The sequence below is a fragment of the Chiloscyllium plagiosum genome, chromosome 43 (genome assembly GCF_004010195.1).
Source record: "Chiloscyllium plagiosum isolate BGI_BamShark_2017 chromosome 43, ASM401019v2, whole genome shotgun sequence".
Lineage (NCBI taxonomy): Eukaryota > Metazoa > Chordata > Chondrichthyes > Orectolobiformes > Hemiscylliidae > Chiloscyllium > Chiloscyllium plagiosum.
In genome coordinates, this window is record NC_057752.1 from 14,803,241 (window position 1) to 14,830,439 (window position 27,199).

The following is a 27,199-nucleotide window of genomic DNA, read 5'->3' on the forward strand; positions in this document are numbered from 1 at the left end:
GCTTCACCTGGAAGCTGTGTCTGGAGCCTTGGGTAGTTAGAGGGAGGAGGTAAATGGGCAAATGTTGCACCTTTTGCAATTGTATGTGAAGGTGCCATGGAGAGCGTAAGGTAGTTTTGGCAATAGAGAAAAAGTGGACCATAGTGTCTCAGAGGGAATAGTCCCGGCAGAATGCTCAGAAGGGAGGGGATGAGAATATGTACATATTCAGTGGCTTCCTGCTGGAGATGGCAAAATGATAGCTTACAATCCTTTAGATGCAGAGGTTGGTGGGGTGACAAGTGAGGACATGGGGACTCTATCGTAGTTGTGGGAGGGAAGTGGAAAGTGTAGGAAAGTAGGATATAGGTTAGACATGACTGAGGGCCCTGTCAACCACGGTAGCAGGGAATCCTTGTTTGAGAAAAAACAATGTAGCCATGTTTGAAGTCTCACCCTAGATGGTGGCATAATCAAAACAAATACAGCAGAGAAACTGGGAGAATAGAATGGAGTCCATCCAGGAAGCAGGGTGTGAGAAAATATAGGCAAAGTAGCTATGGGAGTCAGTAGGTTTGTCCTGTATATTAACATCATATCACATCCCCAGAAACAGAAACAGAGATGTCAAGGAAGGAAGGGAGAAGTCAGAGATGAACCAGGTGAAGGTGAGAAAAGGATGGAAATTGGAGGCAAAATTGATCATTTTTTTCCAATTTCAGATGAAATAACTATACAGATACCAAGTCACACTTTATTTACATGTGGAAAGTCTTTGACACTGATCCAGCTTCCTCAGTCAGCTTTCAGAAAGTGAGAAAGGACATTGGACCCTCCTGTTTTTTTATTTTCATTTGAACGAGTCAAGTTTCCCAAATAACAGCAGGATGCCAGATGTGTTTCCATGGGCGGCACAGTGGTTAGCACTGCTGCCTCACAGCGCCAGAGACCCAGGTTCAATTCCCGCCTCAGGCTGTGTGGAGTTTGTATGTTCTCCTCGTGTCTGCGTGGGTTTCCTCTGGGTGCTCCGGTTTCCTCCCACAGTCCAAAGATGTGCAGGTCAGGTGAATTAGCTATGCTAAATTGCCCGCAGTGTTAGGCAAGGGGTAAATGTAGGGGTATGGGTGGGTTGCGCTTCGGCGGGTCGGTGTGGACTTGTTGGGCCGAAGGGCCTGTTTCCACACTGTAATGTAATCTAATCTATCCCAACACAAAGATGACTGTTGTGAGTGAATTTCTTCAGGAGTATGCTTTTCTCTTGTTGCCACTGAAATAACTCCAAACAATAGGTGCAGGAGTAGGCCATTCTGCCCTTCGATCCTGCACCACCATTCAATATGATCATGGCTGATCATCCTTAATCAGTATCCTGTTCCTGCCTTATCTCCATAAACCTGTCCTTGAGAGCTCTATCCAACTCTTTCTTGAATGAATCCTAAGACTGAACCTCCACTGCCCTCTGGGGCAGAGCATTCCACACAGCCACCACTCTCTGGGTGAAAAAGTTTCTCCTCATCTCTGTCCTAAATGGTCTACCCCGTATTTTTAAGCTGTGTCCTCTGGTTCGGCACTCACCCATCAGCGGAAATATGTTTCCTGCCTCTGGAGTATCCAATCCTTTAATAATCTTCAAAATGTCTTTCCTCAAATTTGGAGACCAGAACTGCACACAATATTCCAGGTGTGGTCTTTGTCAACCAGGGCTCCTGATTGGGGCTGTTAACTTAGTCCAATCAGGGAACTGATTCTATGAGGTCCATCAAGCCACATTAGATATCAGAGGGAAGCAGAATCAATGATGTTATCGATGTACTTCAGGAAGTTATTGGGAGGGTCTAAGTAGGACTGGAATAACAAATATCCCATATCACTCAAGAGACAGGCCAAACTGGGGCCCAAATTGGTATACATAGTGACACCTTTGAAATGAAGAAAGTGACAGGAGTTAAAGAAGTTGCTCAAAGTGAGGATGAGCTCAGACAGATTCCTCTGCATTGCAACATTCTTCAAGTCATAGTCATCCTTTGTTTTTTGTTGTGATATAAATTGGGCAAGTGTTAAAAGAAAGGCAGCTGGAGTATAATGTAGGTAAATGTGCGGATAGGCACTTTCGGCAGGTAGAACAGCTGAATATTATTTAAATGGAATGAGGATTTAAAAAAATATTCTAATGCAGAGGAATCTGAATGTCATTACAGAACATTAGCACTGATAAATTCGAAGATAATTGGAATCGTGGCTTTTACTGTCAGAGAATGGAGCTTAAAAGTATTGAACTACATTAACTACCTGCCAGGTCTCTTGTACGGAACAGATCTACACAGTAGTAAACGCAATCAGGTTACGAATACTCTCAATTACATCTACCTTACGATTGCGTTTTTCCCTCGACTAGTGATTGACAGCGATTTTGCCCCTCATCACCATGGAGCTGACGTCAACTTCTCGCGACAATGCGTTCGCGGGAGGCAAAGCGGTGAAAGTCCGCCCTACATCAATTGCTATTGGTGACGTAGGCGGCATGCTCAGCAGTGATTGACTGCGGATAACGTCAATCAATCTCACGCAGCGGCAGCCTTTCCGCTTCCCGTGTAGTGATGTTGCCAGACGGGTGGGTGGGAGCAGGTACGTCATCTGGTTGCTGAGCGTGAGCGTGAGGGAGAGGCTTGACCGATAGCTTAAAGGGAAATTCCTGCAGCAAAGGCCAGGTAGGCTGAGCAGACAACTTTATTGCGTGCAGCTGTAGTCTGTGTGTGTGTGTATGAGAGCCACGGGGAGGGAATATCCAATTTCGAAATGTCAATCCCAGATCCAAAGAATGGCAACAAAACATTCACAGTGATTGTAGCAACCTCTGAGTTTGTGACAACCAGGCCGTGTTGAAGGAGCCGGCCAGTTCTGTGCCGGCTTGCTGCCTAGAAACTTCTGGCGTGTTAATTAACGTGTGAGCATGCCATTGGAAGTGAATGCCATGCGCCGCCCCCGAACTCTCCTCATTGACAGTTTGCCCCTCTCTATTCACTGAACTCTTCACCCTCCCATTAAGCAATCCCAGGTCAGATACAGTGAGACAGGTGGATGGATACCCTGTGAACTGTTTTCTGTCTCTCCAGATCTATTAATCAAGCTGAGTTCATCAGCCGATAGTTCATTTTCTGACAGATTACCCCGAATGCTCATCTGACTTTGAACCAAACAGATTGCAGTAATTGCTTTTGACATATCGCTATGCATTTGTTTAACTCTTGAGATAATCGCCTAAACCCTAATGATTGAAAATGCCTAGGACTTGGTCTGTAAATTTAAAAAACACAAAGATGTGCGGATGTTGGAAATTAGAAACACAAACAGAAGTTGCTGGAAAAACCCAGCATCTATAGAGCGAAAGGAGAATTAACGTTTCGGATCCAGTTCTGTATTTGAATCACTGGATCCGAAACATTAACTCTGCTTTCTGTTCACGGAATTCTGGTTGCCCTTCTATGGAAAGGATGTTGTTAAACTTGAGAGGGTGCAGAAAAAAGATTTATAAAGGATATTGCTGGGATCGGAGAGTTTGAGGTATGTGGAGAAGCTGAATAGACTATGGCTTTTTTTTTGCCTGCAACATTGGAGATTGAGGAGTAACCTGAGGGAGGTTTACAAAATCATGGACATGCATAGGGTGAATAGCTAAGATCTTTTTCTCAGGGTGTTACAATGTTGGCAGATACTGTCTTTCAAATCATGTGTTGTGTCTCTGCTCAGTGCTTCAGGAATATTCAAAACAGATGTTATTTGAATAGCAGCAGTTTGAAGATTTTGACAAAAATTCATCCCATAAAGGACATCATTAACTTGATTCATGAAACTCCTATCTAGATGGACAACATGGGAATACTACCACCTACATGTTACCCTCCAAGCCACTCACCATCCTGACTTGAAAGTATTTCACTGTTCCTTCACTGTCACTGGGTTAAAATCTTGGAATTCCCACCCCAAAGGATATTGTTGGTCTATCTATAGCACATGGATTGCAGTGGTTCAAGAAGGAGCTCACATCCCCTTCTTGGGTTACAAGCAATAAATGCTGGCTAGCCAGTGATGCTCACATCGCACAAGTGAATTTTTAAAAACTGCTAAGTTCACATGGAATTATTGATTGTAAAGTGTTATGACATGTTAGATCTTTAGTGAAACTTTCATAAGAACATTGAAGGCAAATCTATTCATCCATATAAATTGAAGTTTTTTGTTTGGTGACAGGATGCCTGATCTTTGTAGCATCATAAGTGCCTTTCGTAACACCTCAGAGAGTTTATCCTTAAGCCAGTAGCAGATACAAATCGTCTCCTCTGGCAGGACTGCTGTTATTTTTAAGAGGCAAAATGCTTCGACCACGTCACTAGCTAGAAGTGCACCGGTTTATTGTTCCCTGGCTTTTCCTTACCACCTTTCTTAAATAATGGCACCACATTAGCCAAACTCTAGTTTTCTGGCACCTCACCTGTGGCCATCGATGATACAAATATCCCAGCAAAGGGCCCAACAATCACTTCCTGAGCTTCCTACAGAGTTCTAGGGTATACCTGATCAGTTCCTGGGGATTTATCCATTTTTATATATTTCAAAACATCCAGCACTTCCCCCTCTGTAATATGGGCATTTTTCAAGATGTCACCTTCAAAGTCTTTGCACCCTTTTGGGAGAGTCTTGAAAATCTGCCAATGGGTTGATCAGGTTCGATCACCTTGATCGATCAGACCCTAAATAGCTGTTGGCACGTTGATGTCAGAGTGGCCCTTAGATATGCGTTATGGTAAGTGCTGGTTGCACGTCGCCTCCTCCAAATAAGAGTGCTAGGTGCCTCCGTGTCTGGCGAATAACTCAATATTTCTGGCCTGAGGGCAACATTTCATTGTCACATTCACGTCCAACTTCAAGTGTGTATCGCAGAGTCTGCAGCTATCAGGTTTGTTTGTACACTGTCTGTATGCAGCTGCAGTCTGTCTGAATTCTGCATGATGCTTATTGGCATCATGTTAGTCAGGCTGGCTTTCCTTTCCCAGCATATGTTTTAGTTTATGGCCACTTTATCGAAGTTCATCATAAATTAGATGTCTTGGGTGACCTGCCCGGCCACACTTCTCTATGTTGAACATCTGAAGCACCCAAAATGGGTTCATCACCAACAGTGGGAGCATCACTGCTGATTGAATCCTGAAGTACATATCCACCGGACTGGGCCTGTGGCAGGTGATGAGGGAGCAAGAGAGGAAAAGCTATTTGACCTGGTTGTCACTAATGTTGCAGGTACATCTGTCTATAATGATAAAGGGAGGAGTAATGCCCCATAGTTCTAAGCTGCAGTAAATTCAGGCAATGAGGTTTGTAAACTACCAAGATTGATCAATGTGCCAGTTAACTGATTACGACATCAGTGAAGCTGCTTAACTGGGATTGAATTCAAACTCCAGAGTCAGTTGTCAGTTTTGTTAGAAATTTGGCCCAGGTTTAAAAACTCTAGGCTTAATAATCTCCGCCAATTAGATCTAAAAGATTAAGACTGTGAATTTAACTTTTGAAGATTTCTTTTCCTTGTAGGAACTGCAGTAGTGGGAAATGGAGGACTTCAATTTACACTACAGGTTCTTAAATTGGAGGAGACGAATAAGAGAAATAAGAGAAGTACGAGCAGTACGGCATCAAGAGAGGTACAAACGCATTCTTGTCGATGGAGACATACTGAGGTAATGCTTCCTGTTGAACAAGCACTTTGATAAGTATGTGAATGAGTGATAAAGATGCTGTAATCTGTGATGAAAGATTCGACATGTAGTTTGGTCTAGGTCATTGCAAAGTTGCTGCAGAATGAATTAGTGATTTTATGCACATTATTGCAACCAGTGGCACACATTTTTTTAATCCTGTTACTTCACCTGAGTGGCTTAGTTATATGCACATATGAGCAGGTGACTTGCTTCACTGTCGAAAGTCTGAACAGCTTATCCTGGAGAGTTTTCATTAAACATTTATGAGAAGTAAACAGGAATTGAGTCAGAGTTATTGTTCATCCATGCTTTTTTCCTTTGATTTTGGACCTAAATCCAGTTTTGGCTTCGGGATTGCATTTGAAGTTATTAGGATGCTGCGAAGGTCTGCGATCTGTATGTGAGAAAAACGCTGGAAGTCCATTTTTTAACCATTTCTCTGTGGAAGTGTCCTTTCTGTAAACTCGTGCATACTGCAATTATATAGATTTACACTTTCTCAAGATTGGTCAGTGGTTAGCATTGCTGCCTCACTGCGCCAGGAACCTGGGTTCGGTTTCACCCTTGGGCCATTTGTGTGGAGCTTCCGCGGGATCTCCGGTTGCCTCCCACAGTCTGAAGATGTATAGGTTAGGATGATTGGATATACTAAATTGCCTATTGTGTCCAGGGATGTGCAGTCTAGGTGGATTAGGAATGGGAAATGCAGGGTTGCAGGATGGGATAGATCTGGATGGGATGCTCTTTGGAGAGTCGATGTAAACTCAATGGGCTGAATGGCCTGCCTCCATGCTGGAGGAAAAAGGTGGCTAACATGGTCAAAATCAATCATGAGACTGGATGTTAAAGAGATTATGGACAAGCTCGCAGAAGTGATTACATCTCATTGGCTAAAATTACATTAAGGAGAAAGTGAGGTCTGCAGATGCTGGAGATCAGAGCTGAAAATGTGTTGCTGGAAAAGCGCAGCAGGTCAGGCAGCATCCAGGGAACAGGAGAATCGACGTTTCGGGCATAAGCCCTTCTTCAGGAATTCCTGAAGAAGGGCTTATGCCCGAAATGTCGATTCTCCTGTTCCCTGGATGCTGCCTGACCTGCTGCGCTTTTCCAGCAACACGTTTTCAGCTAAAATTACATTAAGTTCTGTATAAATTAAATACATTAATGCAGATTCTTTGGGCACTAATCTTTCAGTTATCATGGAAACGCTGATGAAGTTGGCTGTTACGTGGCCCCTCGTCCTTTGACCAAGGAGAATCATTATTTTGAGGTAGGTGAATCTCAAGGAGCTGACTGGTGCTGTGAAATACCAAGCTTTTAAACTGTGGTTAAAGCAAAATTGTTGACCCTGCAGTATGTCTGCAGTCAGACTCGCCCTGTCCTTTAAATTCTTTTCAGGTCACTTGTCACAATTGAAGAGTACTTTGTAGGGGAATGGGTCTGGGTGGGTTGCTCTTCGGAGGATCGGTGTGGACTTGTTGGGCTGTAGGGCCTGTTTGCACACTGTAGGGAATCTAATCTAATCAAGTACTCCTGTCTGAGGTGAAGATTATGTCCCCGATGGGTTCTTGTGCTTGCAAACACCATTTTACTGGTTAATTTTATAAATAACTGTAGAAAAGTCAATAGAGTGGCTTGTCCTTTAAGCAGATGGCCTGCCCATGTGTGTCTTGCTAAGCAGATCTCAAGAACTGGTGCTTCTAATGTATAGTGCAGATGGAATCAAACGGAAAGGCAGGGGTTTTAAATTACTTGGCCTTGACCTACTATTGAGTCAATACATCCTTTTTATTCAAACTAAATGAAATAACTCAGCAAGTGGTATTTGCAGCTTCATTTATCCATTCAAGTTCAACAAATGACCATTTTAGTCATCTGGAGGCTGTGTTTGAATATTAATATAAAGGTTGTTTTGAATAATCTCTAGAAGTCTTTTATGCATGAAGAGAAAAAAATTGTTGTTTTTTGGTAAACGGAGCAGCTTGAAAGGTTCCACAAACAGTAATGAAGATGAACCAGTTAATCTACGATTTGATTTTGGGTGATAGGCCACCAGGACAAGTCCCTTTTTTTTTCAATATTGCCGCAAGATCTTTTACACCCTGATTTGGCCGATTTGGCCTTAGGTTAACAATTCATCCAAAGAGCAGTGCCATTCATAGTACAATGCTCCTTCAGAACTGCTTTGAAGTGTTACCTAAGATTATGACCTCAAGTCTCTGAAACGAGGCTTGGAATGATGTTCTGACTCAAGTGTATGCTACCACTGAGCCAACCTGGCACTTAGAATGCTGAGAGCAATATATTAAATTAATCAGTGTTCATTTTATCTGATTGTTAGTTACTGCAAAGTCTCGTAATATTAACCCCTCGTTGAGACAAAAAAAAACGAGGAAAAAGGAAACTAATTCAGAGAAAATATTGTGAAATTCCTCCCTGATTCCTCAAAGCAAGAAAAGAAACACCAGGAGACCAATGTTATAGCACAAAGTTCTGAAATGAACCCATTTCCAAACTAACCCATTTTCTGCCTTCCTCGCATCTCCCAATTATTTTTCTATGGATATAAGACCACACAAGGGAATAATCACCTGCATGTGGTTTCAGAAGTCACAGCTTTCATAGACAATGTTACCTTTGATATCCTTCACTATCTTATCTGTTGAAGCCACATTAGTTACTGCTCTAAAATTTTCAAGTTCTTTGTATGGAGACATTCGATCTTACCTTTTTTCTTTGAGGATTTGAATGCCTACTGCCTATTGTTACAGTAAACAATTTGCTCCTTTAAACCTGCTCTGCCATTCAACATGATCATGGTTGAACTTCCACCTCAACTTTACCTTCTTGCACTATTCCATATCTCTTAAATCGCTTCATACCACTTCATCTTGAACATACTCCATAGAGCTACAGTTCTTTGGAATAGAGAATTACAGCTATTTACGGCCCTCAAGTCATTTCTCCTCGTCTCAGTCCTAAGCGGCCAACCCCTTTTTCATGGGTAATCCCATGCTCCAGATTCTTCAGTTAGGAAAATATTTTCTGAGCATCGATGCTGTTGAGCCTCTTCAGGTTTTTTAGATATTTAAATTGAACCACCCCTCATTTTTCTAAACTTCAGGGAATGTAGGCCTAGTTGACGCAACCTCTCATCATAGACCAGCCTCCTCTTTCCAAGAGTCAGGCCACTGATTCTTCATTGCGTTCCCCTCAAGGCAAGCTGAAGTATATCCTTTTTAAATATTAATGTATGGGTTGTGGGCATTGCTGCCTGAACCAGTAATCATTACTCACCCTAGTTTCCCTTGAGATGATGGTAATGTGTGGCCTTGTTGAATTGCTGCAGTCCTTGCAGTGTAAGAACACCCACATGTTATGGATGACACGGTGGCACAGTGGTTAGCCTCACAGCGCCAGAGACCCAGGTTCAATTTCTGCCTCAGGCAACTGTCTGTGTGGAGTTTGCACATTCTCCCCGTGTCTGCGTGGGTTTCCTCTGGGTGCTCCGGTTTCCTCCCACAGTCCAAAGATGTGCAGGTCAGGTGAATTGGCCATGCTAAATTGCCCGTAGTGTTAGGTGAAGGGGTAAATGTAGGGAAACGGGTCTGGGTGGGTTGCTCTTCGGAGGGTCGGTGTAGACTTGTTGGGCTGAAGGGCCTGTTTCCACACTGTTAAGTCATCTAATTTAATAACAGTACTTTTGAGAAGGGAGTTCTCAGATTTTGATTGGTGACGCTGAAGGAATAGTGGTGTATTTCCAAATCGGGATGTTGTGTCTTGGAGTAGCACTTGTAGGTGGCTGCTGCCCTTCTAGGTGGTAGAGGTTGTAGGTTTGAAAGATGCTATCTGAGGACCTTTGATGAATTTCTGCAGTGCATCTTGTAGACGATACACAGTGCTGCTATGGAGCGTCAGTGTTGGAGGGAGTAGATGTTTGTGGGTGTAGACAAATCAAGTGGGCTCTTTTGTCCAGGATGGTGTCTAGCTTCTTGAATGCTGTTGGAGCTGCACTCATTCAAACAATTGGAGAGTATTCCTAACCTGTGCCTTGAAGGTTATGGACAAGGTTTGGGAAGTTGGGAGGTGAGTTGCTTGCTGTGGTATCCTAGCCTCTGACTCATTCTTGTAGCCACAGTATTTACATTGTTCATTCAATTCCGTTTCTAGTCAGTGGTAACTCCCAGGATGTTTTTATTGCTGGATTCAGTGTAGGTGATGCTATTGAATGTCAAGTGGTGGAGGTTAGATACTCTTTTGATCATTGTCTGGCATTTTTGTGGCTCAAGTGTTACTTGCCTCTTGGATATTGCTTTTTGACATTTTTATTATGTGAGGAGTTGCGAATGATGTTGAACGTTACACAATCATCAGTGAATATCCCCATATCTGATAGACGAATCACTGAAGATAATTGGGTCCAGGATACTACCCTGAAGAACTCCTGCAGTGATATCCTGGGAACTGAAATGACTAACCTCCAACAATCACAACCTTCCTTTCTGCCAAGTATGACTTCAACCAGTGGAGCATTTTCCTCTGATTCCCTTTGATTATAGTTTTGTTCGGGCTCTTTTATGCCCCATTTGGTCAAATGTGGCCTTAATGTCAAAGGCAGTCACTCTCACCACCTCTCTGGAGTTCAGATATTTTTTTTCCATGTTTGACTTGATGTTGTGATGAGATCAGGAGCCATTATCTGGTAGATGCCAGTGTTGTAGCTGGAGTGGAACAGCGTGGCTATGTGAACGGCAAGTTCTAGAGCACACATCTTCAGTGCTATTGTCAGAATGTTATCAGGGCCCATAGCCTTTGCAGTATCTTCCTTGGGTAACGAGTAAAACTGTACATCGTACTCAAGATGAAATAAGTCCACAGAGGCCGTATCCCATCACCAAGTCATCCTATATTTACATGTAGAGAGTGCTTGACACAGAGCCAGCTCTGAGTGAACAGTCTGTTTCTCCTGTTTATATCTGTCAGCCAGGACTCCCTGATTAGGGCTGTCAATCTGGTCCACTCAGACAATACATATTCTATGAGGTCCACACAGCTAACCTCATTAAAATCACTACATCCCTCCCACTCTGAGCCAGAGGCCATAGGGCCAGTTCTTTCTTTTTTGTAGCTCCTTCTGAGGCATTTTAACACTGGGTCAGGTTTCTCCAACTCTGCCTCTGATATGGGTGGCATGTAACATACAGTAGCTCATCTCTTGTGATCGGAGTGTCTCAGAAGAAAATTATTCTCTTCAGGCCCATGAAAGGACCTACGTAGTCAATCTGCAACTGAGTCCAGGGTTTACGCGGCCATTCGCATGAATGTGGGGGACCTGTGAGCTCATACTGTCACGATGCTGAATGGGGAGGCATTGCATGTTAATGCCAGATCTCGCTTGGGATTATAGTTTGCCACACCTCAGAGGATGATGGCTGTTTTTTCACTTCCCTAAAAGCTATGGCTTGGCTATGCCACCATTTCCAAGGCTGGCCCTTATTTGAGAGTTGATGCATATGTGCCAGGATGGAGGCCAGCTTATGTATGAACTTGCTGTAATAGTTCACCAGCCCAAGGAAAGACCTAAGCTCAAGTACAGATGTGGGAGCCCTCACTTTATCTTCCAATGGGTCTTGTTGACTCTGTAGCCCAAGTAGGTCACTTGGGTGTCTGGAACCCTCCTAATGCATATGCATGCCCTGGGCGAAATGTCTAACAGTTCTATCCAAGTTCTTGATGTGCTCCTTATTGGCCTCCCCAGTTATAGTATGTCATCTAGATAAATGACAACCTGGGGTTGACCTTGTAAAATGTTCTCCATCTTCCACTGAAAAATTGCACAGGCTGACAATACCCCATATGGTAGTCTCATGTATTGGTACAATTGCAAATACAAATGGCTCATGTCCAGCTTCGTAAAGAACAACCCTTTGCCAGCTTTGTATAAATCCTCTAGACAAGGGAATTATATTTATCCAGCTGCGAGAAGCGGTTTACTGTTTGTTTAAAATTCCCACAAAGGCTTCGCAACCTGTCAGGCTTTACAATCAGCTGGTGCTGCCTGTTTCACAGACTGGACTGGTTTGATGATTTCTGTCTTCACTTCTGTTCTTAAGGCAAATGGCACTGGGAGGGACTTGCAGAATCATAGAATTGTTTCCTGGTTAACGTATAAGCTGGCTTTGGCTCCTTTGATAGTCTGTCTGCCTTCCTGAAAAACATTCAGGTATTTCATTAGGACTTCATTCAGGCAGCCATTTTCTAATAGAAAAATACTGTTACTAGGTGAATATTTCGCAACCAATATTGCCGACATCACATAGAGATATACAGCACGGAAACAGACCCTTCGATCCAACTCATCCATGCCGATCAGGTATCCTAAATTGAACTAGTCTCATTTGCCAGCATTTGGCCCATTTCCCTTAACCACTTTCTATTCATATACCCATCCAGATGCCTTTTAAATGCTGCAAATGTACCAGCCTCTACTGACAGCTCATTCAATACATGCACCACCCTCTGTGTGAAAGAGTTGCCACTTAGGTCCCTTTTATATCTCTCCTCTCTCACCTTAAACCCATGCCTTCTAGTTTTGGACTCCCTTAACCTGGGGAAAAGACCTTGACTGCTCACCCTATCCATGCCCCTCATGATTTTATAAACTTCAATAAGGTCATCTTGCAGTCTCCAACGCTCCAGGGAAAATAACCCCAGCCTATTCAGCCTCTCTCTGTAGGTCAACTCCTCCAACTCTAGCCTAATTTCTGCTTCTGTGGTCTTATGGTTTTAACATCCTTGTAAATCCTTTCTGAATCCTTTCACGTTTCAAGTCTGTGAAGGAGTTAGCTGAAGAGATAGTGGAGCCTTTATTAGTGATGTGTCAGGGGGAGTCCCTGAGGACTGGAAAATTGCTGATGTAACCCCCACCCTCCCGGGTTTAAGAAGGGAGTAAGGCAGGAAATTATAAGCCAATTAGCCTGACCTCAGATGTTAGTAAGATTTTGGAGCCCATTGTGAAGGATGGGATTTCTGAGTACTTGGAAGTGCATAATAAAATAGGGCCAAGTCAGCATGGTTTCATCAGGGGAGGTCATGCCTGACAAATGTGTAAGAATTCTTTGAGGAGCTGATGAGCAGGTTAGACCAGGAGAGCCAATGGATGTTATCTCTGTGGACATGTACGCCAGTCACTAAAAGTAAGCATGCAGGTGCAGTAGGCAGTGAAGAAGGCAAATAGTATGTTGATCCTCCTAACGAGAGAATTCAAATGCAGGAGCAGAGATGTCTTGCTCGATTGTCGAGGTCTGTGACGACATCTGGAGTATTGTGTGCAGTTTTGGTCTCCTTATCTGAGGAAGGGTTTTCTGGCTGTGGAGGGAGTACAACAAATGTTTACCAGACTGATTTCTGGCATGGCAGGACTGATGTATGAAGAGAAACTGGGTTGGTATGAACTGTATTCACTGGAGTTTATAAGAATGAGGGGGATCTCATGGAAACCTATAAAATTCGAACAGGACTAGCCAGGGTAAACACAGGAAGAATGTTCCCGTTAGTTTGGGGCTTGCAGAACCAGAGGTCACTGTCTAAAGATATGGGGTCGGCCATTTAGGGCTGATATGAGAAATGTCTTCACCCAGAGAGAATGGTGAGCCTGTGGAATTCTATGCCACAGAAAGCGGTTGATACCAAAACATTGGATGTTTTCAAGATAGAGTTCAGGATATTGAGTTGGATGATCAACAATGATCATGTTGTGAATGGTGAAGCAGGCCCCAAGAGCCAATGACCTACTCCTTCGATTTTCTACATTTCTAAAAGAAAGAAATAGGGTGTATAATGAATAAATGTTTTGTTTCTGTTTTCACTATAGAGGTTACAAAAAAAACCAGTAATAACTATAAATCAGGCACAAGCCCGGAGTATGATGGAATACTTCCCATTTGTCTGGGTGAATGCAGCACCAGCAATGCTCAAGAAATTTGACACCATCCACTTGACTGCCACCACATCCACAAACATTCACTCTCTCCTCTGCCGATGCTGAGTAGCAACAGCTATTGACAAGGTGCCCTGCAAAAATTCTCCAAAGATCCTTAGACAGCTCCATTTAGAAGGACAAGAGCAGCAGATACATGGGAACACCACCATCTTCAAGTTCCCTTCCAAGCCATTCACCATCCTGACTTGGAAAAATATTACCAATATTTCATTGCTGGGTCAAAATCCTGGAATTCCTTCCTTAATGACATTGTGAGTCTGCCTACAGCACAGGAACTGCAGCAGTTCAAGCAGGCAGCTCACCACCATCAGGGATGGGCAAGAAATGTTGGCCCAGCCAGCGGCACCCAAGGAGTTTGGTGAAATTATAATCACTCAGGATGCAAAATTGAGAAAGCAGATGGAACTGTGGGTTCATAAGTCTCCAGGTCTGGATAGACTTGATCTTTGGGTCTCAAAAGAATTGGCTAATGAGCTATTAGATGCATTTCTGTTAATTTTCCAAAATTCATTAGATGCTGAATAGGTCCTGATAGACTCTAACAGCAAGTGTAACCCCTTTATTCAAGAATGAAAAGAGACAGAAAGCAGAACTATAGGCTGGTTACCTTGATGTCTGTGAAGTGGAAGGTGTTGGAACAGGTCATTAGCTAGACATTTGGAGAAACACATTGAAATTAGAAGGAGTCGTTGTGGTTTTGTGATGGAGAAATCATGTTTAACCAATTTATTGGAATTCTTTAAAGCGGTAACGTGCACTGTGAATAAAAGGTGCCCGCTGATGTGCGGGACTTGGATTTTCAGAAGGCATTTAATGAGGTTCAATATAAAAAGTTATTTTACAAAGTATGAGCCCATGATGTAAGGGGTAAAATGATAGCAGGAATAAAAAGATTGGCTAGCTAGCATTTAACCGACAGGATGCACAAAATAGGTCTTTTCCAAATTGTAGGATGTGACGAGTAGGGTCCCATAAAGTGTCTGTACTGTGACCTCATTGTTTTTGAAGTTATATCATGACTTAGATAATAGGACCGAAGGCATGATGGTGCAAAGATGGATGCAGATTGATTTACATAGGTTACATGAATGCGAGAATCTATCAGATTAAGTATCATGTGGTAAAATGTGAAGTTATTCACTTTGGCAGGAAGAAGAAAAAACAAGACTTAATCAGAGAATGACTGAAGAATTCTGAGGTGCAGAGGGATTTAGGTATTCTGGGCAAGAGTCACAAAAAGTAGTGTACAGCAAGTGATTTAGAAAGCTAATGGAATGTAATCTTTTATTATGAGAGGAAATGAGGAAAGGATGTTTGCTTCAGTTACACAGGGCATTGGTGAGACCATATCTTGCATACTGATACATTTTTGATCTCCTTATTCAAGGAAGGATATATACGTGATGTAGCCAGTTCAGGGGACATTTACTCAATTGATACCTGGAAAACCAGGTTGCCTTGTGAAGAAAGACTGGACAGAGTGGACTTGGTCTTCTGAACTCCAGTGAAAGCAAATGGTGATTTGACTCATAAAATTCTGAGTAATCTTGACAGATTGGATATGGGTGGGTTAGTCCAGAAGTAGGGAACACTGTTCTTAAACTGAGGTGTTGTCCTTTTAGGACAGAGATATTGGGATTTCTACTCCTATTTCCTCTACCAAGTTAATTTAAACCCTTCACAATCAGAAATGTATGTCATACATGTCACAGAATCGCAGAAGTGTTAACATAGAATCCCGAGTACAGATAGAGGCCATTTGATTCATCAAGCCTACACTGACCCTCCAAAAAGCATCCCACCCTATCCCCATAACCTTACATTAACCATGGCCAATCCACCTACCTGCAAATCTTTGGACTATGGGAGGAAACCAGAGCACTTGGCAGAAACTGGGAGAATGTGCGAATTTCATGCAGTCGCCCAAGGTTGAATTGAACCCAGCTTCCTGGTGCTACGAAGCAGCAAAGCTAACCACTGAGCCACCGTGTTGGCCTTATGGCATAGAAGAAGGACTATTGTGTCTGCACCAGCACATCAAATTAGCATTTTGACTTTGTGCTGTTCTCTTGCCTTTTATGTACCCTTGCATGTAGTAATTCCACATCTATTTGCTTGATTCTCCTATTTCTGTGCTTATGAGTGCATGGTAATGTGTATAATATGGAGATCGCTACGGTTTTGAGGTTCCGCTTGCCAGTTACTTTCTTAGCTCCCTAAACTGACTGTAAAATCTTATCCCTTTATTTTTACCCATATTATTGGTACGGGCATGGACCACAACTTCTGGCTGTTCGCTTTTTCTATCTGGGTGCCCTGCATTGACGCTGAAACCAGGGAGACAACACACCATCTTGAAGTTATATCTGTGTCTGCAGAAATAACTGTCCATTCCCCTATAATGACATGCCTATCACTGTTGATTTTTGAAACTTCCTCATGCTCCCTGTACAGCTGAGCCAGCCATGATGCGGAGGGCTTGGCTTTGACTGCACTCCTCAGGAACCATCATCCTCAAGTATTCAAAGCTAAATAGTAGCTGGAGAGTGTACTATACCTTTGCATTTGAGCTTTGCACTTCATACTTGATCCTCCTTGTAATGTACAATGTTTCCACATTGTAATGTAATCTAATCTAATCCTTGACACTTTTCTGCCTGCATATTTTGAGTGCATGGTGACCAGATAGACATGTGATCAACAGAAGTGTATTCCATGGAGAAAGAAAGGCTCTGAGAAGGATGGTTACTAAGTAAGTTCAGGAGCTGTCAAATTTAAAAAAAAGAGAGGTGTACAGTTTGGTGAAGGTTAGTGGTTTTCGGTTTAAAGAATGGGAACACTTTAGAAACAACTAAAGGATGACTAAGAAAATAATGAAGAGAGAAAAGTTAGAGTAATGAGAAGAAACTAGCAAGAAATCTAAAAACCTACACTTTCAGACCCCAACAAATATATATAAAAAGGAAAAGAGTTGCTAAAGTGAGCATTGGGACCTCGGAGGGTGTGACTGGACAATTGATCATGGGGAAATAAGGAAACACACTGCTAAAATTTCAGTCGAAGTTGAGACACTGAATGGGCTAAAAATTGATAAAAAGGTGATATTAGGAAAGTTGCAGTAGTTGATAAATAACCAGGACCTGAACAGTTGCATCTAAAGAACTAAGGATGGAAGATGCAGAGGTAACTAGCTATAATCTTTCAATTCTCAATTGATATGGAAGTAGTCCAGTGATCTGTAAGTTTTGTACCCTTGTTCAAAAAGGGTGCAAGGATAAATCCAACAGCTATACGCCAGTCAGTTAACTTCGGTAGTGGAAATACTTTTAGAAATAAGAATCTAGAACAAATCTAAAAGTCACTTGGAATGCGAGGTGCTGCGTTTTGGGAAAGCAAATCTTAGCAGGACTTCTACACTTAATGGTAAGGTCCTAGGGAGTGTTGCTGAACAAAGAGACCTTGGAGTGCAGGTTCATAGCTTCTTGAAAGCAATAAAGTTTCAACATACTTTCATTATTGGTCAGAGTATTGGATACAGGAGTTGGGAGGTCATTTTGCCGCTGTACAGAACATTGGTTTGGCCACTGAGAGTAATAGAGATGTACAGCATGGAAACACACCCTTCAGTCCAACCCGTCCATGCCGACCAGATATCCCAACTCAACCTAGTCCCACCTGCCAGCACAAGGCCCATATCCCTCCAATCCCCTTCTATTCATATACCTATCCAAATGCCTCTTAAATGTTTCAATTGTACCAGCCTCCACCACATCCTCTGACAGCTCATTCCATACACGTACCACCCTCCGTGTGAAAAAGTTGCCCTTGGGTCTCTTTTATATCTTTCTCCTCTCACCCAAACCTATGCCCTCGAGTTCTGGCCTCCCTGACCCCAGGGAAAAGACTGCCAATTTACCCTATTCATTTTGGAATATTGTGTGCAATTCTGGTCTCCTTCCGATTGGAAGGATGTTGTGAAACTTGAAAGCATTCAGAAAAGATTTACAAGGATGTTGCCAGGGTTGGAGGATGTGAGCTATAAGGAGAGGTTGAATAGGCTGGGGCGGCTTTCCCTGGGGTGTCGGAGGCTGAGGGGCATGAGCATGGATAGGATAAACAGATGCCCTTTTTAAATGGGCAGTCCCTAAGCTTTAAACAGCAACCCCTTGTACTAGATTCTTTCCACATCTGCTTTGTCACAACCCACAGGACCTTGTATGTTTCAATCAAGTCATTTCTTACTCTTCTAAACTCCAGTGGAGACAAGCCCAGCCTGTCCAACTGTTTCCTCATGAGACGACCCACCCATTCCAGATATTAGTCAGGTAAATCTTCCCTAAAATGTTTCCAAAACATCTTCATCCTTCCTTAAATAAGGAGACTAATTCTATACGCACTACTCTAGATGTGATATCATTAGTTTCCTGTATAATTGAAGTATAACCTCTCTACTTTTGTATTCAATTCTCCTCCCAGTAAATTATAACATTGTTAGCTTTCCTAGTGGTGAACAGTGGGGTATCCCAAGGGGTCGGTGTTAGGTTGCATACTTTTCTTGATATATATTCATGACTTGGATTTGGGTACGCAAGGCACATTTCAAAATTTGTCAATTACGTACAATTTGCAAATCCTGTGAAGTGGATAGTGGTGGATTTCAAGACATGAATAACTTGGTGGAAAGAGCAAATGTATGGCAGACAAAATTTAGTGCAGGAAGAATGGGGAACAATAGTACAAAATAACATATTCTAAAGCGTTTGAGGAGCAGAGAGACCTGATGGAACATGTGCACAAATTGTTGGAGGTGGCAGGGTAGGTTGAGAAAGTACTGAAGAAGGGTCACTGGTGATTTCTCTCCACAGATGCCGTCAGACCTGAGCTTTTCCAGCAATTTCTGTTTTTCTTTCAGATTTCCAGTTCTTTCAATTTTTTAAAATTTAGTTTGAGAAAGTGTTGCCTGGATTAAAGTGTATTAACTGTAAAGGAGAGGTTGAATTAACTTTGATTGTTTTGGACAAATGTGGATTTTTTTTTTCCCAGGGCATCAAAGGCTGTGGGGTGACTGGATAGAAGTATAAAATTATGAGATACATGGTTAGGTTGGATAGTCAAAGTCTCTTTGCCAGGCTGGAAATGTCAAATACTAGGAGGCATAGCTTTAAGATGAGGAGAGGTGGGTGGGGGAAGGTTTAGGGGAGATATGCACCATAAGTGTTTTTACTTGGATGTTAGTAGGTGCCTGGAAGGTGCTGTCAGTGGAGGTGGAAGGAGCCGATATGATAGCAAAAGAGGCAGACACGTGAACAGGCAGCGAATAGAGGAATACAGACCAGGCAGGTGGGATTACCTTAGAATAGCATTATGGTTGGTACCGGCCATGATCAGCTGACCTGTTCCTGAGCTATATACTGTTATACTGTTTTATGTTCTACGTTAATTGCACTCAATGACTTGGCTTCCACGGTTTTCTGTGACAATGCGTTCCACAGATTAACCACCCTCTCGCTGAAGAAATTCTTCCTTATCCCAGTTCTAAAGGATCAGCCTTTCACTTTCAGTCTGGCTCTCGGTTCCCACTGTATCTAGGCCTCTTAGTATTCCAGAAGTTTCAATGAGATTTCCCTCTCTTTAGGTACATGGATGGGATAGGTATGGAGGGACATGGCTGAAATGCAGGCAAAAGGGACTTGTTTATATTGTGAAAACTGGGCAGCATAGGCAAGTTGGGCCGAAGGGCCTGTTTGCAAGCTGTGGACTTCTATGGCCCATCCTTCTAAACTCCATAGAGTATAGACCTGACATGGTTATTTTTGAAAAATATGAGATTGCAGAAGTGTGCTCGTTAGTTAATGAAATATGACCTATTTTTCCTCCATGTAGGTATGCATAGTGGATACTGGTGTAAGAGGGACCATTGCAGTAGGATTAGTCCCTCAGTATTACAAGCTGGATCATCAGCCAGGATGGCTTCCACATTCTGTTGCCTACCATGCAGATGATGGGAAGTGAGTAATACAGAAAATTTGAGAATGAAAGTAATCTACCTGAAATGTCTTTGCTCTGTTCTTATTACAGTGGAAGCTGTTACAGCAATAATTATTTATGCAGAACGTTATCACTTTCTGAAATATCTCAAACTGCTTTACTGCTTTTGGGCGGCACGGTGGCACAGTGGTTAGCACTGCTGCCTTTCAGTGCCTGAGACCTGGGTTCAATTCCCACCTCAGGCGACTGACTGTGTGGAGTTTGCAGGTTCTCCCCGTGTCTGCGTGGGTTTCCTCCGGGTGCTCCGGTTTCCTCCCACAGTCCAAAGATGTGCAGGTCAGGTGAATTGGCCATACTAAATTGCCCGTACCCTTAGGTAAGGGGTAAATGTAGGAGTATGGGTGGGTTGCGCTTCGGCGGGGCGGTGTGGACTTGTTGGGCCTATTTCCACACTGTAAGTAATCTAATCTAATCTAAAGATGATTAGAGGTTTAGATAGGGTTGACCATGAGAACCTTTTTCCACGTATGGAGTCAGCTAATACGAGGGGGCATAGCTTTAAATTAAGGGGTGGTAGGTATAGGACAGATGTTAGGGGTAGGTTCTTTACTCAGCGAGTCGTGAGTTCATGGAATGCCCTGCCAGTAGCAGTGGTGGACTCTCCCTCATTATGGGCATTTAAGCGGGCATTGGACAGGCATATGGAGGATAGTGGACTAGTGTAGGTTAGGTGGGCTTGGATCGGCGCAACATCGAGGGCCGAAGGGCCTGTACTGCGCTGTATTCTTCTATGTTTCATGCATAGTGAATTACTTTCAAGTACAGTGATTTGCGTTGTCTTGTCCATTTGTACATCAAAGATTCCACAAACCGAGTTTATAAATGAGTACTCTCCAGTTCTCCTTTGACATCAAAGCAGCACTTGAGCAAGAGGTAGGTAGCATCAAGGAGCATAAGTAAAGTTGGATGGGAATCAGGGGAAAATTCTCCACTTTTCTGAGTCATTCTGAGCAGAAGGATGTTTGTGGTTGTTAGGCAACCAGTCCCGTCAGCCTAAGGAAGTTCTTCAGAGTAGTATTCTAGATTAAACCAGATTTATCTGCTTCATCAATGACCTTACCTTCAACACAATTTCCTAAGTGGGGATGTTTGCTGATAATTTCTGTGTTCTGTTCCATCCAGAACACCTCATATTCATATGCAGCAAGACCTGGACAATTTTCAGGCTTGGGCTGATAAATGACAAATAACAGCAGAGAATCTAACCATTGCCCCTTAGCTTTCAATGACACCACCTAGCTAAATTCTGTACTAACAACATCCTGGGGGTGGCCATTGACCAGAAACTGAACTGAACTAGCCACATAAACATAGTGGCTACAAGGACTGGTCAGAGACTAGGAATCCAGCAGCGACAAACCCATTTCTTGATTCATGGAATCCCTACAGTGTGAAGCACATCATTTGGCCCATTGAGTCCAGACTGACATTTTGAAGAGAAGTCCACCCAGACCTTGGCCCCACACTCCTACTCGATCCCTGTAAACCCGCATTTCCCATGCCCCAGTCTTCCTAGTCTGCACATCTCTGGACACTATGGACAATTTATTGTGGCCAATCCACCTAACCTGCACATTTTAGGATTGGGGGAGGAAACCGGAGCGCCCTGAGGAAACCCACGCAGACACTGGGAGAACATGCACACTCCACACAGACAGTTGCCTGAGGCTGGAATCAAACCTAGGTCCCTGATGCAGTGCTAACCACTGAGCCATCATGACTTGCCAAAGCATGCGCACTATCTCCAAGGCACAAATCGGGTGTGTTGGAATACTCCCCACTTGACTGGCTGAGTGCAGCTCTAAAGACACTCAAGAAGCTTGACACTATTCAGCGCAATGCACCCTTTTTGCCTGGTGCCACATCCACTGCCTTGAACAGTCACTTCCTTAGCCACTATGCACACTGGCAGCAGCAAGTACCATCTACAAGATGCACTGCAGCAATCCAGCAGCACTCCTTCAGGCACCTTCCAAACTTGCTATTTCCTACTCCTTGAAGGTGAAGAGCAGCAGATGTGTGTGAACACTACCACCTGCCAATTCGCCCCTCATCCCGACCTGAGTGGGAATTAGAGCGCCATTTCTTTTTTGTTGCTGGATCAGAATCCTGGAGTTTCCTCCCGAGCTCCTGCATTAAGTGGACCTCAGTAATTCAAGAAAATGGCCGATAAACCAATTTTTAAATAAAAGTCTCTCCAACAATTTCAAGGGCTACACTATTGCTTGCCCCATTTTTTTTAGGATACTTGAATGTATCCCATCATTTATTTTTGATGGGGTCATGTTCAAGAGGGGGCTTTAATCTAAAGAGAATGCTTTGCTAATCCTGGCACGGGAGTAATTGCTGGCAACAGTGTGCAAAGAGTTTTACTTTGGCTTTAAAAGAGTAGAGGGAGCTTTATTTTCAGTTTACTTACAATTGAAAAGAGTAGAGGGAGCTTTACTCTGTATTTATCCCCTTGCTGTCCCTGTCTTGGGACTGTTTATAGTGTAGCAAGAGCATTGTTCTGTATCTAACCCTTAACTAATGGCGATGTGATTAAATGCTGGTTCTCATTTGATGCACCAGCATGATCAGTGCTGAGAGTCCCAATCAGTTCAGTCTCTGGTGTCATGATCGCTATTTGTGTGGAAAATGGCAGACATTTACTTTTGAGACAGTACTTCACAAGACTTCTGTTTTGTCACTCTTACGTGGATTTGCTTAATAGCACCCTTATCTGTTTTTCTTAGTTCTTGATCTGCTATTGTGATAGGAGCAGATTGTGGGGTGTTAGTGGCTTGCAGCAACTGATACATTTCGGTCTAAGAAGTTGGATGGCTGATTTTTTTTTTTCTATTGTTTAAATACTTTCATGGGATGTAGGCATTGCTGGCAAGGCCAGAATTTGTGCCTATCCACAGAACACAACTGTACAGAACAGGGACAGGCCCTCTGTCCACTATGTCTGCACTGACCATTCTAAACTAATCCCATCTGCTTGCACATGGTCTGTATCCCTCTATTGCCTGCCTGTTCTGTATATCTGTCTAAATGCCTCTTAAACTTTACTATCGTGTCTGCTTCTGTCATCTCCCCTGGCAGCATGTTCCAGATGCCGACCATCCTTTGCGTTAAATATTTGCCTCACACATCTCCTTTAAACTTTTCCCCTCTCACCTTAAACTTATGCTCCTCAGTATTTGACATTTCCATCCTGAGAAAAACATTCAGAGAGAGTATATTCAAAAAGACTATAATCAGAAAGATTATCCGTCTTTCCATGCAACTCATAGTCTTATGTACTTCTATCAGATTGCTCCTCAGCCTCTGACGAAAACAACCTAGCCCCTCATAATAGCTAAAACACTCCAATCCAAGCAACATCCTGGTAAACGTCTTTTGCACTCTCTCCAAAGCCTTTCTGTAAAGTGGAAATCGGAACTGCACACAACACACAAGTGGCCGAACTAAAGTTTTACACAACTGCAAAATGACTTGCCAACTTTTATCAATGCCCTGACCAGTGACGTCGAGCATGCTGTATGCCTTCTTTAGCACCTTATCCACTTGCGTTGCCACTTTCAGGTAGCTATGGACTTGGACCCCAAGATCCATCTGTACATCAGTGCTCCTAAGAGTCCTGCCATTTCCTCTTGCACTTGATCTTCCAAAAGGCATCACATGTCTGGATTAAACCCCATCTGCCATTTCTCTGCCAAATGTTCCAACTGATCTATATCATGTTGGAACCTTTGATAACCTTCCTCACTATCCACAACTCCATCAGTTTTTGTATTGCCTGCAAACTTACAAATCAAACCTCTTATATGTATAAATGAATTGGATGAAAATATATTACAAAATGAGATCCTATCATGATCCTTTGCGGAATACCTCCATTCAGAAAATCATACCTCCACAACTACCCTCTGTCTTCCATGACCAATTTTGTAGAAAAGTTACCTACTCACTATGGATTAAATTTCTGGTCCAATGTACCTTGAGGCACCTTGTTAAATGTTTCAGTTAAATCCATGTAGATAACATCAACTTCTGCTGACTATACCTAAAAAGTTCATTCTTTTCCAAATGTGAGTAAATCCCATCCCTAAGAATCTTCTCCAATAATTTCCATACCGCTGACGTAAGGCTCACTGGTCTATAATTCCCTAAATTATCCCTATTGCCTTTCTAAAACAAAGAAATGACATTGGCTATTCTCTAGTCTTCTAGGACCTTGTCTGTAGCAAATGACAACACAAAGATCTCCATCAAGGCCCCAGCAATCTCCTCTCCTGCCTGTCACAATATCCTGGGATAGCTCCCAGTAGGCCATGAGGACTTATCAAACTTGATGTTTTTCTAGACACACAGCATCAACTCCTTCTTAATATTGACATGCCCTAGAATATCAGCATAAACCTCCCTGATCTTACCATCATCCATATCCTTATCTTCGGCGAATAACGATGAAAAGTTCTCATTAAGGATCTCGCTATTTCCTCGAGCTCCATGCATAAACTCCCCCCTTCTTGAGTGTACCGACTTTTACCTAACTTCTTGCTCCTAGTACAGGTATACGTATAAAATGCCTTGCGATTCTCCTGAATCCTACTTGCTAAGGGCATTTCATGGCCCCTTTTACCCATCCTAATTCCTTACTAAAGTTCTTTTCTGCTTACTTTATATTCCTCAAGAACCTTGTCTGATTTCACTTTCCAAAACCCTACATCTGCTTCCTTTTCCTTTTTGTCTAAGCTTTCGATATCTCTTGTCATCTAGGGTTGCTGAATCATGCCATTCTTATCTTTCATCCTCACAGGAGCATGCTGGTCCTGACCTCTGATCAGCTGACATTTAAAAGACAGAAATGTGGATTTGCCCATAATCTCATTTCTCCAGTTTGTGCCTACTACTGCTTTAATTAGCCTTCCCTCAATTTCACCTGAGGACAGCTTATCCATTTCACCTTATCCATAACTATCTTAAAGCTTACGATCATTGGTTCCAAAATGCTCCCCCACTGAAAGTTCAACTACCTGGCCAGGCTCATTTCCCAATACAAGGTCTAGTACAGTCCTTTTACTCATTAGACTATTTACATATTCTTTTAGTAAACCCTCCTGGGGATGCACCCAACAAATTCTGCTCCATCTAAGGCCCAGCACAAAGGAAGTGGGTGGCACGGTGGCACAGTGCTGGGCGGCATGGTGGCACAGTGGTTAGCACTGCAACCTCACAGCGCCAGAGACCCAGGTTCAATTCCTGCCTCAGGCGACTGACTGTGTGGAGTTTGCACATTCTCCCCGTGTCTGCGTGGGTTTCCTCCGGGTGCTCCGGTTTCCTCCCACAATCCAAAAACGTGCAGTTAGGTGAATTGGCCATGCTAAATTGCCCGTAGTGTTAGGTGAAGGGGTAAATGTAAGGAAATGGGTCTGGGTGGGTTACGCTTCAGCAGGTCGGTGTGGACTTGTTGGGCCGAAGGGCCTGTTTCCACACTGTAAGTAATATAAAAAATCTAAGTCACAGTCAATACAAGGGATTTTTAAATAAAAAATCACCCACTGCAACAACCCTACTATTTTTACATCTTTCCAAGATCTGCCTACATATCTGTTCCTCTATCTCTTGCTGGCTATAGTGAGGCTTGTTGTATAACCCCAACATAGTGATTGTACCTTTCTTATTCCTAAGCTTTACCCATATGGCCTGACTAGATGAGCCCTCTAAGATGCTCCTTAATCAATAATGTAACTCCCCACCCTTTACATCACCCAGTCTCACACCTGAAACATCTAAACCCTGGAATATTGAGCTGCCAGCCCTGCCCTTCTAGTTTCTGTAGTGGCTGCAACATCATAGTTCCATATATTAGCCCAGGCTCTAACCTCACCTGCCTTACCTTGCCTCATAATCTGTTAAAATAGGAGTGACCTAGAACTCCACTATTTAAAAAAAAATATCAATTTTGTTCTTTTAACTCTGAAAGTGACCATTAAACGACAACTATTTACAACTCTAAACCTACTTTCTCTTAAAGGTCTGTTATCTACCTCCCACTCTATAACAACATACTAATCCAATAAAAGCCCCTATTAAAGTTATATCTACTTAATTTTCGAAACCAGATAGCAGCTATCGTCGTTAGTGACTGTCTTCCTCTGGCTATTGATCTCCCTGGGTCGTCATTGGTCTTTTGCGCAAAGATGTTTCATGTGAAAAAGGTAGCTTTGATAGAGTGTGTTTTGGATGGCAGTCTCTCTCTCTAAGTGGCAGGTTGTCACTCTGTCTCACTGGCTAACTGTCAAAATGCCGGTTTTTATATACTCCAAGTCTCGGATCGTCTCATTGGAAATTCATCCGATCTTCTCAGTTGTGGTGAGCGAGCTGACCTCTCCCAGAATCCTCCTCAGTCACTTCTCACTACAGCCCTAATTTCCTTGAGCTGAGTGGCTTGCTTGGCCATTTCCAAGGGCATTTAAGAATCAGGCACATGTAGACCAGACCTGGTAAGCAAAGCAGGTTTTCTATCTGGAAGGATACTAGTGAACCAGATGAGTACTATTGACAATCGATGATTAAATTTAATTTCAGATTTTATTGAATTGAAATGTTACGACCTGTCACAGTAGCGTTCCAATCCATGTCCCCAGAACATTAGCCTGGGATTCTGGATTAATCATCCAGTGACATTGCCATGAACAGCCTCGCCATTTCCCTGTCATCTGGCAAATTGCACAGTGCAGGTGGATTGAAATACAAGCAGAAATAATTGAAGAAAAAGGTGGAAGAAAAGCTTAACCCTGTATTTTTCTTGACAGTATTTCTGTACTTGCATGAATTTTGTTTACTTCCCCTTCATAAAAAAAAGACTTTTTTTTTGTTCATTTTTAAAATTTGAGAGCAGCGAGCTTGTATGATTTGCAGCTCAGCCTGTTTTTGTGTGACAATGTTAATTTCATGTTGAAGATGTGGAATTGTGTTTTCTGATGATAAAGACTCCTGAGTTCCTTTTTTAATGAACTGATTATTTTTAATTCTGCAGGTTATTTAATGGAAATGAAGTGGGCCGGCAGTTTGGGCCGAAGTGTTTTACGGGTGATCGAATTGGCTGTGGAGTCCACCCAGAATCCTTTGACAGAGGAATGGCAACTGTCTTTTTCACAAGAAATGGCAAAGAGGTGGGAAAAATATACTTCCTAGATGTTGAACCCAGAATATCAGGATATTGTTCCAGTGTCCTCTATTACAACTGATCCCTGGGTGAGGGTCCACAACTTATGATTGCATATGGGATACCCCTAAATGATTATGCTCCTGACTGAGGAGCAATGAACTTGATCCCCTTTTCTCACTTGACATGTCCCTGTAGAAAGGACCCCTTCTCATGGACACATTTTCCCAGCCCAAAAATTATGTTTTAAAAGGAGTC

General features: G+C 42.8%; 1 protein-coding gene across 2 annotated transcripts in view; it reads left to right on the forward strand.

Moving 5' to 3' along the window:
• The first annotated feature begins 2,527 nt into the window (after positions 1-2,527).
• Positions 2,528-27,199, forward strand: part of spryd3 (SPRY domain containing 3) — a 371,515-nt gene continuing 346,843 nt past the window's right edge. For both annotated transcript variants that reach the window (XM_043682106.1, XM_043682107.1), the window contains exons 1-5: positions 2,528-2,687; positions 5,566-5,711; positions 6,927-7,002; positions 19,618-19,742; positions 26,813-26,948. In XM_043682106.1, the coding sequence (XP_043538041.1) occupies positions 5,584-5,711; positions 6,927-7,002; positions 19,618-19,742; positions 26,813-26,948 (465 nt within the window). In that variant the 5' untranslated portion in view covers positions 2,528-2,687; positions 5,566-5,583. The remainder of the gene's footprint in view (positions 2,688-5,565; positions 5,712-6,926; positions 7,003-19,617; positions 19,743-26,812; positions 26,949-27,199) is intronic.